Source organism: Prosopis cineraria, unplaced genomic scaffold, assembly GCF_029017545.1.
Source record: "Prosopis cineraria cultivar Desert tree isolate PC_DT_omini unplaced genomic scaffold, ASM2901754v1 PC7, whole genome shotgun sequence".
Lineage (NCBI taxonomy): Eukaryota > Viridiplantae > Streptophyta > Magnoliopsida > Fabales > Fabaceae > Prosopis > Prosopis cineraria.
Genome location: NW_026555338.1, coordinates 18,888,167 through 18,904,503, shown reverse-complemented (window position 1 = coordinate 18,904,503; position 16,337 = coordinate 18,888,167). Strand labels below are relative to the sequence as shown.

Sequence of the window (16,337 nt, the reverse complement as noted above, 5' to 3'; positions counted from 1 at the left end):
CTATCACGTACCACCACCTGAGTAAATAAACTCAAGAGAGTCCCACTCTCAACTCCACTAAAGACACATCGGGTGCTATCCTTAACGAAGGGGAGGGCGAACAATGCTTTTGATTGAGAACTCTTCATTTGCATTTCTTGACTAGGACATTGTGTCATACCCTGCATTCGCAGAAGGAGGACAAATTGCAATGAGCTTATGAAAGATCTCTTTCAAAAATAGGCCAACCATTCGAGTAAAATCCGATGTTCCATTTAACACCCAGTCTGCTACGGTGCTATTCTCTTCATGCCGTGTAAGGGGCCTCTAACAGAAACTTTTTAAGTTTAGCACCAGGAAAAAGCCAATAATCATTAAAAAATTGAACATTTTGTCCGTTAAAAAAATTCTGCCATCTTATACTACTATTCACAACATCGTCCTGCGTGAGGGATTTTGAGAACATTCTAGGAAGTGTTCTAACACTAGTATATGCTTGACATCATTGCCTCGGCAAGCGCAAGCTCAGCCCAGAAAAAAAAAAATGGATACCAATATTTTAAAGGGAAAAAAGAAAAAAATGCTCATGAACTTTTTCTCTAGGTAACCAAGTTCTTGTAATTAGGTATTAAGAAATTGAATTAGTGAAGCTTAAAATAGTTGTCTTGAGTGAACATTATTTTTAGCTAATTGGGAGATGTTTGAGTGAGCTACCACATTCATTTGAAAGCTAAGATTCTTCTATTAGCAATGTTTTAGGGTTCCTACTTATAAGGAAATTTCACTACACACAATTTAACTTAAGTTGTAATAAGTTTAATTCAAACTAGACTAAGAAGCTTAGATCTCCTCCTTATGAGAAGACTTGAGATTAGCTTAAATATTAGGTTAGTTCTAGTTTAATGTTGAGAGATAAGTGACTGTTCTTGTCAAAATTTGAACACTCATGAAAAAGGAAGTAATGAAATGGAATGAAATGATGGGGAATGAAAAAGAATGAAATGATCATGATTATAAATTTGTTTGGTAGAATACTTAAATAGGTGGGCATAGAGTTTATTTATATTATTTATTTAAATATAAATTAAAAACATACAGATCATAATACCCTTACTGTAATGAGGCAACAACCATCTTTTTCTTATCTTAATACATTTGTCTTTTTTTTTTCGTTCAAAAGTTTTTCAACGGTTCATATATACCAACACACATACATATATATTAACGTGTTTCAAAAAAATTATTTTAAATTTAAATTTTACTTTGTAAAAGTAAAAATAAACAAAGATATATAAATATGATACATAAAGAATTAAATTTAAATTTGACTAAATTCAAAAACTTAAAAAATATTTTTTATAAGATTAAAAGTATTGTAAAGAAAAAATAATAATAATAAATTAAAACTAAAAAGATGGGTGTGAAAAGTTAACAAGCACATTTTGATAAAAAATATATTAAATTTAAGGTAGATAACATGATTATATTTCATTTTTTAAAGACTTTCTTATACTTAAAAATATGATAATTCACATTCTTAAAAGAAATTATTCTATGTCTCTTACAAGCAACTAAATATGGGATGAGACATGATTATTATTACATAGGTCAAGATTCTTGTAACCAAATAGGAGCTTAGTATTCTTAAGTAAAGAAATGTACAAAAATGTGTTGAAGTTATTTTAGTTGGTGTATCTCTGCCCAAACCATGAAAATAACTGAACTCGTTAATTTTCTATCCCAAAACCCATAATTCATGCTAGGCAGCTTTCATGCATCGCCACATTGCCACCTCTTTCTGCATCGCTCTTCCTCTGAACCAAACCTATGCCCTGGCATGGCTGATGAGTAGCGCTGGATCGCTCTTCCTCTACATCGCTCTTCTTCTGAACCAAACTTGTTCGGCCGACGATGTTCCCCTATAGTACTGAACAACGACGGCGCAACACAAGGAAGGTGGAGGTCCAGCGTCACTGATCAGCACGAAGAAGGAGAGGACAAGGAACGAACGGCGAAGCAGAGAGAAGGAAAAATCGTGATACTCTTACAGCAGCGGACAAAGCTCTCACACACCCACCACCGGCGAAGGTTGAAGACGGCGGAGAAAGGCAGAGAAGACGAAGGGTTGAGCATTTGAAACTCTCTCTCTCTCTCTCACTCTCGGTCATGGAACAAAACGAGGGAAATTGAGGGAGAAAGCTTCGCTTGCATTTAATCTCTTATCATCTTCTTTCTATGCATACACTGTATTTCACCGTCACCGGAGAAATTGAATAGCGGACAATCAAATGGGTTGATGAGTGTCCACCAAAGCTTCATCCTCTCTGGCTTTTTTTTTTCCCCCAATTTTAATTTGTTTACTTGTTTTGAAATGTATATATGAATTTTCTTTTGTTGGGAAAGTTTTTTTTTTTTTTTTTGATAGTCCACCCGGTTCACCGAAGCTTTAGCTCGACTACATTCGAATCCAATCCACATCACGCACATGGCATGGCAGGTGAGTCTCCCAACAAAAATTTTCTACATACACAAGGCTTGAACTCAAGACCTTGTTTAAGGAGAACTGAGTCGTCTATAACTCGAACCAACTTCTGTTATTTGTTGGGAACGTTAATTGTGGCTATAGATATGCTTTTTTTTTTTTTTTTAATCTGTGGATCCGAAATTTTCTTTTGGATCTGAACTGTTAACTAAGGAAGAGGAAGGCGCAAAAATGGAGGGATCGGATGGTAGAGAAAAGTAGATCGCGTTTGAGAAGGATGGAGAAGGGAGACACGTGCACTCCATGTCAGCTCAAATCAATCGACGTTTGCCTAGGTGGATAGCACAACGGTCGACGTCTTTGCTGCTTGACGGATTGCGTACAGATACACCAACTTTAAATAACTTCATGGAGACTCTCTTACTTTTCTTTACTTTAAAATATTAGATCTTCTTGATATAAAAGTTCGTAAATATTTTAACCTTTTTATCCTATTTTAAATTATTAAAATTATAAAAATTAAGTTGTATTATGTTAAAATTTGAGAAATGATCAGTCATAATAATAATTATTGAATTTTAGACAATTCAAAATTTATTGACTAAATTATAACCGAATTAAAACTATAAAAATTAAATAATTAATTTTTTTAAATTTTTATTAATTATGTCCATTTAAACATATAAGGTATTTTAACCAAATAACACCTCCAATAAATTTGTTAATTGTTCTTAAACTCATATCATTATTTCATATTTACCTTTATTTAATAGGATATCTTGCTTAAAAGTGAAAGATTTATTTGTTTATTTATGGGTTAATGACTATCCTAGACCCTAAATTATTACATAAATAACATCATAAATCTTGAATTTTTAAAATGTACAAAAACTCCCTTTAACTTTTAAATTTTGAATGCTTGAAATTTTATCGTTAAGTTAAAAAAAAAAACGACCATTATTTTTAAGAGTCAAAATAAGTATTATATCAATGTGTGATTAGACCCTACAATTACAAAAAGTAACAATTGTTTTCTCCAACTAAGGTTTCAAATGCTAATTAACCCTTTATTTATTAAAGGCATTTTTAGAAAAAATATTTAATTAAAAATTAAAAAATTGAAAATATCTTATATTTTTTAATATTTAAGTTGAGAAAAAATACCTTTTACCAAAAGGAGTATCAGTTTTACAGTCTTTCTAATTTAAAAACTATATATAATCCAAAATTAAAAATATATTAATTTAAATACACCAGATACATCTATTAGTTTAATAAATGATCAGTTTTTGAAAGCGTTTGACTTAAAAAGGAGTTGGAAGCCCAAATACTAAGAGAGACCCATGGCAGATTCAAAAGAGTTGGATATTTTGCAATTATAAATTCAGACAAAAAGACACACTTGCAGTTATAAATCCAAAGAGAAAAGGACACCATGACCAGTACCCTAAAAACATAGGAAAAATAATAGTTTAGCCTCAAGATGTTAAATTAATAACAATTAAATCTTTAATAAAAGTTTTACAAAAATAAATTTTAAATATTAATTCAAACAATTACAAATAAAAATTCTCATTATAATGCAAGAGTTACATTTAATACTTGAATATTTATTTACAAATAAAATTTTTAAATTTATAATTATAAAATATCATTCAAGACTTAAGGAATATGAAAAAGAGATTTATAAAATTTTTAGAACATCAACCAAGTACTGCTACAGAACTTTTCACAATCTTTGAAAACCTTGAACTTTGCTAGAAGGAAAATTACTGTCATGCCAACGTTGTCAATTCTACTAAAAAAAATCAGAATCTTCTTATGTATGATTGGCTAGTCTTCATTGATTATGTATTTAGAAAAGCAAATTGTTGAGCTCACTAGCTAGCTTATCATGCTAATATTGATAGTTTCAATATTAAGATTTTAAATGAACCACAGCTAAGATACAGAGACTCCTTACGTTTAGGTGTATCTTGATTTATTTGCCCGCATAATCTTAACCGTAACCTTGACAATTCAAAGGGTAAAAAAAAAAAAAAAAACATCAGTAAAGAAAAATGTGACTTCGAATAATCTAAAGAAAACCTAACTTAAAAATAAAAAATTAAATTACTAAAGCACAAAATACTGACTTGACATCCTACCAAAATGATACCAAAACAAAACAAAACTATATGAGACTCACTCTCTTTACGCCAACTTCTTCTCTTCTTAATTGCACAGTATAAAATTAATCTGTGACTGATTGCAGAGGATCAAAATTCTCACTTTTCATAACTAATTTGTTACAGTTGTGTTTTGCTGCCCCTTACGTGTCCTCTTCCTCTTCCTACTCCTTTTGTTGTCTCCTTCCGTCTTTTCCTGAACCACAACATCCCTTAAGAAACGCTCAAGAAACATATATCAACCCAATCATCTAATTTGTTTTTAACAAATACAACTCTAACATGAAGTTCATGACATAAAAACTCAGACATACTCCAACATTCATGAGTTACGAATAGCGTGGCTCATTTCTCAAACTCCATGTTGCATGCAAGAATGTTCTATATACTATATATATAATATAGGAAAAATCATTAGATCTCGAAATTTTTTTTACTTAATTATAATTCAATTCCTAAACTTTAACTCGAAACAACACCATTGCTATAATTTGATTCTCAATTGTAATTTAGTCTTGAACTTTCATTCATTGCAACTTAGTCTTAGCCATTTGAAACATTAGTTCCTAAGCTTTAATAATAACTTTATAATTTTATTTTCTGAAATGTATGGAACAACATTTTAAATAGATAAAATCATTGGGATTGAGTTTTAATCAAGTCAACAAAGTCAAAATTCAAGGACTAAATTTAAACTATAAAAACTAAATGACTAATTTTCCCTATAATATAAAAACCCTAAAGGCTTGTTTGCTTGCTAGAAAAGAATTGAATGGATCAAAGAATAAAAATAAAAATATAATAATCAAGAAGTGAAGAAGAGATAAGTCAATCATGTTTATGAGGATGATAAGTAATTTAATTCATGAGATTGAGAATTGTGATAATTAAGGTTTGTAATAGGTGTGGTGATTCCTATATTTGAAATATGTGGTATTGAGATTTTTCATGATTACCATGAAGAATTAGATAGTTTACTTCATTTTTATTTTTCCTTTTTTTTTTCTCCTACCCATTCCATTCCATTCCTTTTCAGCAAGAGAACAGGCCCTAAAAAGTTCTACGTGAGCTGTAAACAAAACAACACATTTCTCAAATTTCATGAAACATACAAGATTGACACTATTTTCTATATATACTAACATATTTGTTAAATTAAATAGTAACACTCACTACACTTGTTAAAACATGCCTCTGCACCAATTTCCTGACTAACTAAATCCTTATCTGCGCCCGGGGGGGGGGGGGAATCTCTCAGCTTCAGTTGAAATTGACGCACAAACCTTGTACCCTGTTCTTGTGTACTATATCACAAATCAAACATGATTCTTAAGCCTTATTTATTTGAAAGGGGGCAACTTGACATACATGAACAAACAAACAAAATTTATTGTGAACGTTGATGAATCACCAGCGATTAACGGTGTTAATAAATATTCAAGATGAGAAAAATATAAGAATTTCGGAAAGCTCACCTTCAATAAACCAACCTTATGGTTTTCATTACTATTCTTTTTCTTTTTGCATGATAATGGGTTTGGACCCTGCAACATTGAAAAATAACACAATAAACATGCCATTGGGAGATGCCAAAATTGCTATCAATTAAGTAATGTCACTATAATTTTAATGAAATTCAGTTTTTTATTTTTGAGAGAGAGATTGAACAAGCAATCAATAAAGAATCATAGTGAATTTACCTTTGCTTTCTTCCTCTTGAACTGAGGTCTATCCTTAATGCCCATTTCGTTCCTTGCACTAGGATTCTTTTTCACTGCCTTTACATCTTCAGTTTGATCCCCTAAATCATTTTCCTCATCCGCAGAATTTGCAGCTTCTTCACCATTTGATGTATTTTGTAATTTATTCTTGAGCATTTGATACTCTATGTCAGTTATATGTGATCTCGCTTCTTCTGAAGTTTTAACATATTCTCTTTGAAATGCAGATACAGGTTCGAGAAAAAGAGCATTTCTGAGACCGTATATGAGAGGCACACCGGGTACCTACAAACAAGCAAGCAAACAAGAACAAATGTCATTTTAAAGGTATAATTGTTAAATTAGTGAAGGACAATTAATATAATAAGATATAACACAACTTTAGAAATTTTTAATAGCCAAAAAAAAAAATCATCAATTTTACTTTTTTGGAAATGAAGATTACAAGGTTCATCATAAAATGTCGTAAAGGAATCATGCATGCAAGTGATATCAAGATCGATTTCATAGGCACAAAAAGGCAACCTAGCTGAAACATGATAATTGAAATAAGGTTACAAACAAACAACAATAACAAGCCTTATCCCACTAGGTGAGGTTGACTACATGAATTATATGACGCCATTGTGCTCTATCATTTATTAAATTTTTAAAAGTATTATTAATTAAAAAATCTCGCTCAACAATCTCCAAAAGTATTCTTTAATCTTCCTCTATCTTTCTTGACAGAGTTTAAAGTCATCTGTTCCACTCTCCTCACAGGGTTCTCTCGTGGTCTTCGTTGTACATGTCCAAACTACCTCAAACGATTTTCTACCATTTTTTTTCAATAAGTGCCACACCCACTTTTTTTCGTATTTGCTCATTTCGAATTTCGTCTTTACATGTATATCCACACAGCCATCTCAACATTTCAACTCTGCTACTCCAACTTTATGCTCTTGCTGTCCCGTCAAATCTCAACATTCACAACCATATAAAATTGCTGGTCATATAGCAATTCGATAGAACTTTCCTTTAAGCTTATCAGATACCTTACAATCGCAAATAACTCCTATAACATTTCTCCAATTAAGCCACCCTCCTTGTATTCTATGTGTAATATCTCCATCAATATCTCCATTTTATTGAATAATCGCTCCCAAATATCTAAACTTTTTCACTTGAAGTATAATTTGATCATCCAATTTCACTTCCAAATTACTACTCATTGACCCCTTATTAAAATTGCAATGTAAATATTCTGTTATACTCCTACTTAGGCAGAAATCTTGACTCTAACGTCTTCATTCATAACTCAAGTTTACAATTTATCTCTTCCTTTTTGTCTGCAATAAGAACTATACCATCCACAAAAAGCATGCATTTAAGAATTTTCTCTTGAATATGCTCAATCAAAATATCTAACACTAGATCAAACAAATAAGGACTTAGAGATGATCCTTTATGCAATCCGATCTTTATAGGAAAATCTTTTGTTTCACCACCAAGCGTTCTAATACTAATTGTTGCCCCTTCATACATATCTTGTATAACTCAAATATAAGCAACATGGACACCTTTCTTTTTCAAAGCCTTCCAAAGTACTTCTTTCGATACACGATTGTAAGATTTTTTCAAATCAATGAAAATCATATGTAAATCTTTGCCTTTACATCGATACTTTTTCATTAATTCCCTTAATAAATAAATCGCTTCTGTAGTCGCTCTCCCTCGCATAAAGCCAAACTGATTCTCCGAAATCTCAATTTTCAATCTCAACCTATGCTCAATCACTCTTTCTCATAATTTCATAGTATGACTCATAAGTTTAATCCCTCTGTAGTTAGCACAATTATGAATATCTCCTTTATATTTATAAATAGGAACTAAGATGCTTCTCCTTCAATCGTCCGGCACTGTTGGATTATAAGATCTCATTAAATAACTTAATTAACCACCACACTCCTTCTTCACCCAAACATTTCCACATTTCAATAGAAATACAATCAGGTCTATTAGCTCTACCATTTGCCATTTTCTTAAGAGCTTCTCTCACTTCCCAAGCCCATATTTTTCGATTAAAAGACAAATTGCTCTCCTTCAAAAGTTACTAAATCTTCCAAGTTAATTGACGACCCCCATCATCATTGAAAAGTGTAAAAAAATATGTCTCCCATCTATCTTTAATATCATTATCTATGACCAAAATATTTTCCTCTTCATCCTTTATACACCTTACTTATTCCAAATCTCTTGATTTTTTTTTCCTTACTTTTACTTGTTCCAAGTTAATTGAAATAAGGTTACAACATTTAAAAGAAATTAATAATTAATAATATGATCAAACACTATAGAATTCTATAAACCCTCTTGTGGTGTATAAAAATTAGAAATAATCTAAAACATCCATCTACTTTACCTCATTTAAAACTAGGATAATAGCCATCCAACTATCTTAAAATTCTTCCACTTTAGGGACCTAATACTGCAATTTATCTGCTCATGATAAATAGCCCATCTTCCACCAACGCCAACATTAAATTGATACGCAGATCCAGAGTCCCACCCCCTCTAGTTTTTGGAATTAACTGCTAGTTCTGCTTCTGACAGAACTGGCAAACAGCATGCATAATACCAGATTATATTTGTCTTCAAAGTATCTCTAAATGAATCAAGTTCTAAACAATCAAATAAGACCAAAAAAAAAAAAACCCTTCACGAAGAATACATCAAGATAAATGTATCCCCACAAATGGAAGAGTAGATGTAACAGTATTATTTAAGCGTCTACTTAATCAATCAAGTCAATAACGTTTCCAAGATTTCATTAATGATAGAATAAAGAGAAACAAACTTGCCAAGCAAGTAATTGAAAGTGGGGCAAACCTGTTGCAACTGTCTCCGCAGTTCGATATCTTGACTGCAAACAAAAAAGTGCCCTAAATTGTTTTCTCCAATAACCTCCATTATGCATTTAGCAGCATGCTCACATTTTTCGTGCTCACATCTATAATGTTTAAACTCAAGTGAGAATAGACAAAGCAAAACTAGCATTCAAATATCTCAAAATTTGTAGGCATGAAAATCAGTCAAAATTGATGCATGATTAGATCATGGGATTCTTAGCTAGTCTATTTTTATGTCAAATTAAAAAGCATCTCCCTTCCAAATGATTACATCAAATACACTGAAATTTAATAAATTTTTTAGAGACATGTTAGGCTGGAACTTAATCCAATCTTTTGGCATGATATGGAGTGTAAAAGAAAAAAAAAAATAACCATGTCAAAATTTAGCAGTCATTTTGAGAGAAGCATGTAGAAATTCATTTTTCTTTTGCAAAAATTAAGCTTATCATCTAGAACAGAGAATAAAAACTCAAACATGAAACAGAGTATTAAGCAAACTGTATGGGTTTGTGGTTCAAACTGCTTTGATATCGAATCAGACAAAAGTTGTTATACATGTCATTTTAATGACAAGATGAGCAATACTAGATAGGGAAAAAATGGTAAATAAAATCACTTAACTTTGTTGTATTACTCAAGTACTGTCTAAAAAAGACGGGGGATGGCTAACCTGGCAATTTTAAGTTGACGAGCTGCCTCAAGTGACCCAGTAAATGAGCGACCAAGTCGTTTCAACTCCTCTAAAACACATCTGCATCCCCTCCATCCGAAATTCACAAGAAATGAGAATCAAAAAGTAAAAAAAGGAAAGTAAATAAAACAAAACAAAAGGAGATGACATATTTGCACAAAACTGATAAGGGTGAGCAATAAAACAGAGGTTAAAAATTTAATTGTTAATTATTTTTTAAAATATAAAAAACAGAAATACAAACAGACCTGGTTGTGAAGAGCTGGACATCAGAATTTAGAATATTAGCAAGAGACTTATCAGCAGGAGTTATCTTATTCTGAAGAAGGTGGTGTACAAAATTTCCATCACACAAAACCTTGAAAGGCTTCCGAAAATCAAAGCAAGAAGTGTAAAATGTGAGAATCTTCCTGTGCCTCTTCTGCTTCTTCACCTTCATCTGTGAAAAACAACCAAAATGCAAGCATCAACACATAGAAGGAATGCCTAAAACATGTACAAGGAACAATTTGAAGGACCAAACCAGCTACTGGGATGGGAATAGGACAGGCCAGCTTTCAGCCAAAGAAGCTTGAGCCTATGATACGCTTGGCCCAGCCTGAAAACTTTTTAAAGGCCTACCACATGTGGGCCTTTAAAAAGGCTTACGTATTTAGGCCTCAAAGTCCAGACAATCAGCACACTAATATTAATCTATAAAATAATATGAAACAATAAAATGACATCACCAATGAATGCAACAACACAACACAATACAACTAACAAAATAAAAATCAACAGCTAGCCATTGCTAGCACTAAAGGATAGGAATACCAATCAAGACTTCAATATAATCTCCTCCTGTTCAGATGACTCTTATACAATAAAAGAAGGGAGAATGACTAAGAAATCCCAAAAAGATCAATTAAATCAAATTAGATCTCAAGTGCCAAACTTCATAAATTTGAAACTCAATCTCTCAATTTTGCAATTATATTTTGATGAATTTGCAATTTGTTTTTCAAATTTTAACATAATTGAAGAGTTAAAAAAATTATTTTGTCTTGTTAAAATTTGAAATATAAGTTATAAATTAATCACAACGAAGTTGCAAAATTGAGAAATTGAGTTGTAAATTCCTGAAATTTAATACTTGGGACTTAACTTAAATTAATTGATTCTTTTGGATCTCTATGTCATTCTTCCACAAAAGAATGAATTGAAAATTCCAGTTACCTTGACTGACCTCTCTCAAGCTATGAAAATCTAAAAGTTCAGTCCATATTTTTTTTTTATAATTAATCAAGTTCGACAAAGAAAGGAACGAGGGCTTGGTTCAGATTGATAAAATCCAAGTGCAGACAGTAATAAATTCACCTCCTCTGCTGTAACACATCCAAAAACCAGGTCTTTGAAAGTTTAATAAGAAAACCTTTTCCTTATCACTAGAAAAATATATACCATGAATATCATAAAGCAACTAGGAAAATCATAAACACAGAACTTCTAAATTCTCATCTATAAGACCAGGCAATCAACTTAGTGAACTCGGCAACTAATTCTCCAAAATGAAAATTATAACACCATGTTCACCCAAAAGAACAAAATTAATAACACCCAAGAAGACAAACCCCTCATATAGACAAGATGAAACACAACTGATACTGCTAAGTGGTAACATGGTTAAATGCCAGCAAAAATTCACGATTTTAGAAGCGCCCTTGAGCACTGTAAGTAAAATTTAATGACCAAGCCTGAAAAGTTTTGTTTTTTTCATTCGAAACTATATCTAGCTCTCATCTATTATCTAAATCCGCCAGTGAGACGTCCAGAGGAACTCCTCAAGCACACTTGCGAAAGACTACCAGTAACAGGCTAACAGGTCTTTAATCGAGTAGCGATGGAGACTGAGAAGGACCAACCTGAACACGAGCAGAACGTCTGGACGAGGACGAGGAGAAAGAGCACAAGCGATCGACGGTGAGCACTCGCGGAAAGTCTAAAGGGGAGCTAAGCGACAAGCCGACGACTGGGAGCAGAACAAGACTTCACGAGCTGAGTTTGGGCGCCGCGGAGAAGACGAAAGAGAATGTCTGGGCTCGACTGATCGACGACGGAGGAGAGCACGACTTCACGAGCACAGCACCGAGTGTGGACTGATCGAAGATTGAAGGAGAAGGTCTATTGAAGGAAAGGCGCTAGCCTATTCCTACCCCGACTTGTGCGTCTCTCTTGAACTGTTGTTTAGTTAGGGGTAGGGATGATGGCGGAACCGCGGAGTGAAACGCTGAAAGCCGTGCCCTTCACACACTTTTTATTGTAATTTTTATTTGAAAAATTAGTGAAAAGAACATGATCGGAAGTGAAATTAGTCCCAATGATTAAATTTTATTGAAGGACCAAGCTTAATTTTTTATTGTTTTTACTTTGTTTTGTGCTGACAAAAATGCTCCTGTCCTAACAATTGAATTTGAACACAAAAACCACCCTCCCTACTTAGCTCCGTCATGCGATTTGAACGAGAGAAGACCAGAGTGTTGAATGTTTTTCTGACGAACTATCAAGCAGTGTGAGCTGTGAGTGACAAGCACAAAGAAAGAGAAGCTCATCTCTCTGCACGGTGCTCTAATCAGATGACTTGTGAGCGACGAGTTTTGAGCTACTTCAAAGTGCCGGTGGCCTGAGGGACAACGATTAGGTAAGTCTATTTTGTCCGAACGAGCATGGTTTTGGTCTCCTCTTGTTCTAAGTTGCTCCTTCTGTTCGTCATGCCATCCAAACTTGTTAAAAATTCAAGTTCTCATTTAAACTTAGCTTATCTCCAATCATATTTGAGATTGACCATGAACTTTCAATTGCCCGAACCTAATATTCTACAAAAATTTCATGTAAATTAATCCATGAACAAAGTTAGGTGTGTAAAAATTACATATTATTTATACTGAATTTAATATAAAATGAATACAACCTTCTTGTGCCCCTACCTACCTTCCATGTTAACCATTATGTGACACCATGTTAAAATGATGTGTGACTATGCTAACATGCTTATGAGACAATTACCTACTTATGAGCATGCTAACACACATAACACACACAATTACATTGTGATTGAATTGTCCTTAAGGTCAAGTAATACCTTACCCTATCTTATACAATTGTCTAGGACGTGCACTCTATACATTTGGCAATTGGCAATCATGGTTAAGGAAACAGATGCATGTCGTTTGAGGCTTAGTGGATTGCAAGTTTATTCATATCAGTTGAAAAATAAAGGCAAGGTGAAGGGTCTAAAAAAATGCTGCAACAGATCCTTGTTCAATGGGTTGGTTAGGTATGCTTGCATTCTTCCATCCAACTCTAAACTTAAAACTCCCCAACTTAAGCTTTTTTTCTATTGTAAGTATGATTTGACTAACTTTTCTAATAAGTTCATGCCCTCTTTTATTTGGATCTATTTAGCATAGCTCCCCTATCTCTTATTTTGTAGATGTTTGCCTAATTTTTAATACTATCATCTCTCATATGCAAGAAATTTATTGTGCTAGTCTTTTTGATGAATGTAATCAGCTCGTAACTAGCAAACTTGGTGAACATGTGACACTTTCAACTAGTTGCCTTTCTAAGGATTTTAGAAATGCTATTAGCGTCAATGTATCACTTATTAGTGAAAGAAAGCCAATGTCCTAAGCATAAAGGCAAAATCAAATTGTATTAAATGCCCTAAAAGATCTTCTACTTGAACTAGAGTCCATGAATCCTATTGATTACAAGTCCATGAGTAAGGCTATAGATGATACCTTTGATGCGTTGTGTAACACTTACCCTGAGTATTATCTAAAAATCGCCCAAGTCAAATAAACTGAGTATGGTTAATGAGTTGATCCTAAAACTAACTTAAGAAATACACTATTTAAAATACAAAACAATCTACACAATAGCAAAATACACATTTAAATTAATTTTTTTAGAAAATTTTGAAGAATTACGGTATAGCGCACGAAAGCAAACTAGGAAAATAGGAGCATTTAATTGTTGTCATGACAGCATTAATCTGCTGTTATGACAGCCCTCCCGGGAAAATTTTTAGGAGGCACCAATTCACCATCTATTCTTCGATTGAAATGATTTTAAATCTCACACGTCACTTCTAATATGTATTAATAGTGTTCAAAATTTTAGAAAGATCCAACAGTCAGATTAAAATTTGCACACGTTACAAATTTGGATATTTTTACTATCATGATAGCACATTTAAACCAATTTTTGGAGTACACTATTTAACTATTTGATCTCTAATCGAAGTGAATCACACTCAAAGAGTAATATAAGTCTACAAAATTTTAAAAAGATCCAACGATCAGATCAAAATTTATGCACATCCTAATTTCAGCAATTGTTGTTGTCATGACAGCATGACAGCATCTACGACCAAACTTTCGGAGAGAATCATTTCCTTGTTCGACATCCGATCAAGGTGATTCCAAAGCTCACTAAATATTATAAAAATTTTACTTGTGACCCAAATTTTAGGAAAATCCAACGGTCGGATTGAAATTTAGACACCATGATGCAAAAGTGCAGCTTTTTGGTAAAAACCATTTCAAATTTGTCCAAATCTCATCCTAAAGGTCACAAACTTGTGAAAATACTTTGGATACATTAAAGAGGACTAGGAGTACCTAATAAAACATTCAAATGATAGAAAAAACCCTTATATTAAAATTTGACCACTCGAGTGCCATTTCCTAAAATGAACCTTAAACCCTTAAAATGCACAAATCATACAAAAGTAGTTAAAAATAAATCCAAACACCATGTATTTATATAAATACATATGTTAAACATTTTTACTTGGCTTGGAAATCCCCGTGGGGCCCAAACATCCAATCTCTCTATCCAAGGTGTATGTTTGCCCTTAGCATACAATTCGCAATGCAACCACTTTGCAATTACATATAGAATCACACATATTCATGTATATATATACCAAAATAAATATTTTCTTATAGTAGAAACTTGGTCTATTAAATGAATCTATCAAAATCACATACCATAACCAAGTTTCCTAAACACAAGTCTACAAGTGGCAAAAATTCATACACAAGCACACAATCTACACATATTCAGATATATGTATAGTCACATCCTACTGGCACCTTAATCATAAATACATGACAATATACTTGCTCAAAAGAAAAGGGGATGTTGTTCTTTACAAATCACAAGCAAACCCCTAACTTAGCTCTTTTCTTGGTCCACTACTGGATCATTCACTTAGACCTATAAATATTGTAAAAAAAGGAGTGAGATAACCACAGTCTCAGAAACAGAGAAATCTACATTAATTATTACAAAGTAAATCATAATCGAATAAACGAATAATATATTCAATATAGTATATAATTTAGCCGTTTAAAATACATGAATGCATGACATAGGCTGGTATAGCCTTTCCTGACCAACAAAATGCCCCCTAAAACTCTTTAACTCATATGTAAACCTTATAACTACTTGTACCTCCACAAACACAAACATAATCTAAGGCATGATCTAATCCACCAAACCCCTATACCCCTTTGATGTGAATCCTAAGTAGTCGAAGCTAACTCCCTTTCAAAGCCAGCTTGACTTACTCTCTATATAAGAGTTGCCTTGACCTAGACACTCAACTTCACACTTTAAATATTGAATTTTCTTTCCCACTAAGATGTGTCGAACATTCAACACACTAACCACTTTAGTGCACTGAGCCCACAATACATAAGGCAACACTAAGTACTGGCAGTGTGTTATAGAATATCACAAGTCTACACCTCCTCATTAGTAAACTCCTATCAAAATTATGCCTTTTACTTTTGCCTACCTTTCCTGAGTATTGACCACTTCAATACTCTAAGGTAATATAACATTTATAAATCTCCATTAAATGGTTGCTTAGCCTATCTAAGGTATTTAACCTAATTACACTTCCTTAAGTGCAACTTCTATTCTTTATGATTACAATACATGCAAACAATCTCATTTCCATAAAAATATTGTTGTTAAACAAATAAAAAATATATTTGCACTACTATCAAAGTAGTACCCCATAAGCCTTTATAAAATACATTTAATCTTTTAAAACATGTAATGCATGATAGCTAGTAATATTTATTCAAAAATAACTAAATAAAGTAATAAGAAATATAAATTCTCCTGTTACCTCAACCCTTTAGTACCAAAAGGTTTCTTCTTGTTCAAAATAAGACTTGGCTTGTTCCTTAACTTGTCAATAAGTTCCACCAACAATTTTCTATAACATATAAGTGATCCACATCACTTCTTATGGCAAAAAGTATAAAAAAAGATTATAACTCACACCACACAACTTGGGTCAATGAGCCATAATCCATCCCAATAGTCAATATATTAAACCAACTATTC

General features: G+C 32.7%; 1 protein-coding gene across 4 annotated transcripts; it reads right to left on the bottom strand.

Moving 5' to 3' along the window:
• Nucleotides 1-4,329: 4,329 nt before the first annotated feature.
• Nucleotides 4,330-12,180, bottom strand: LOC129314958 (uncharacterized). Of its 4 annotated transcripts, XR_008594343.1 has the most exons (8): nt 11,834-12,180; nt 10,181-10,371; nt 9,912-9,992; nt 9,219-9,339; nt 6,330-6,635; nt 6,105-6,173; nt 4,650-4,825; nt 4,330-4,471 (listed from the first exon to the last, which is right to left on the bottom strand). XR_008594343.1 is itself a non-coding variant. In XM_054958441.1 (7 exons), exons 2-7 carry the CDS (start codon nt 10,369-10,371, stop codon nt 4,742-4,744), a joined length of 852 nt encoding a protein of 283 aa, XP_054814416.1. In that variant the 5' UTR covers nt 11,834-12,180; the 3' UTR covers nt 4,330-4,741. The 4 variants fall into 4 exon arrangements, 3 of the variants coding, with proteins under 3 accessions (XP_054814416.1, XP_054814417.1, XP_054814418.1); XM_054958441.1 differs by having other exon boundaries at nt 4,330-4,825; XM_054958442.1 differs by lacking the exon at nt 11,834-12,180 and adding an exon at nt 10,456-10,478 and having other exon boundaries at nt 4,330-4,825.
• Nucleotides 12,181-16,337: the final 4,157 nt, after the last annotated feature.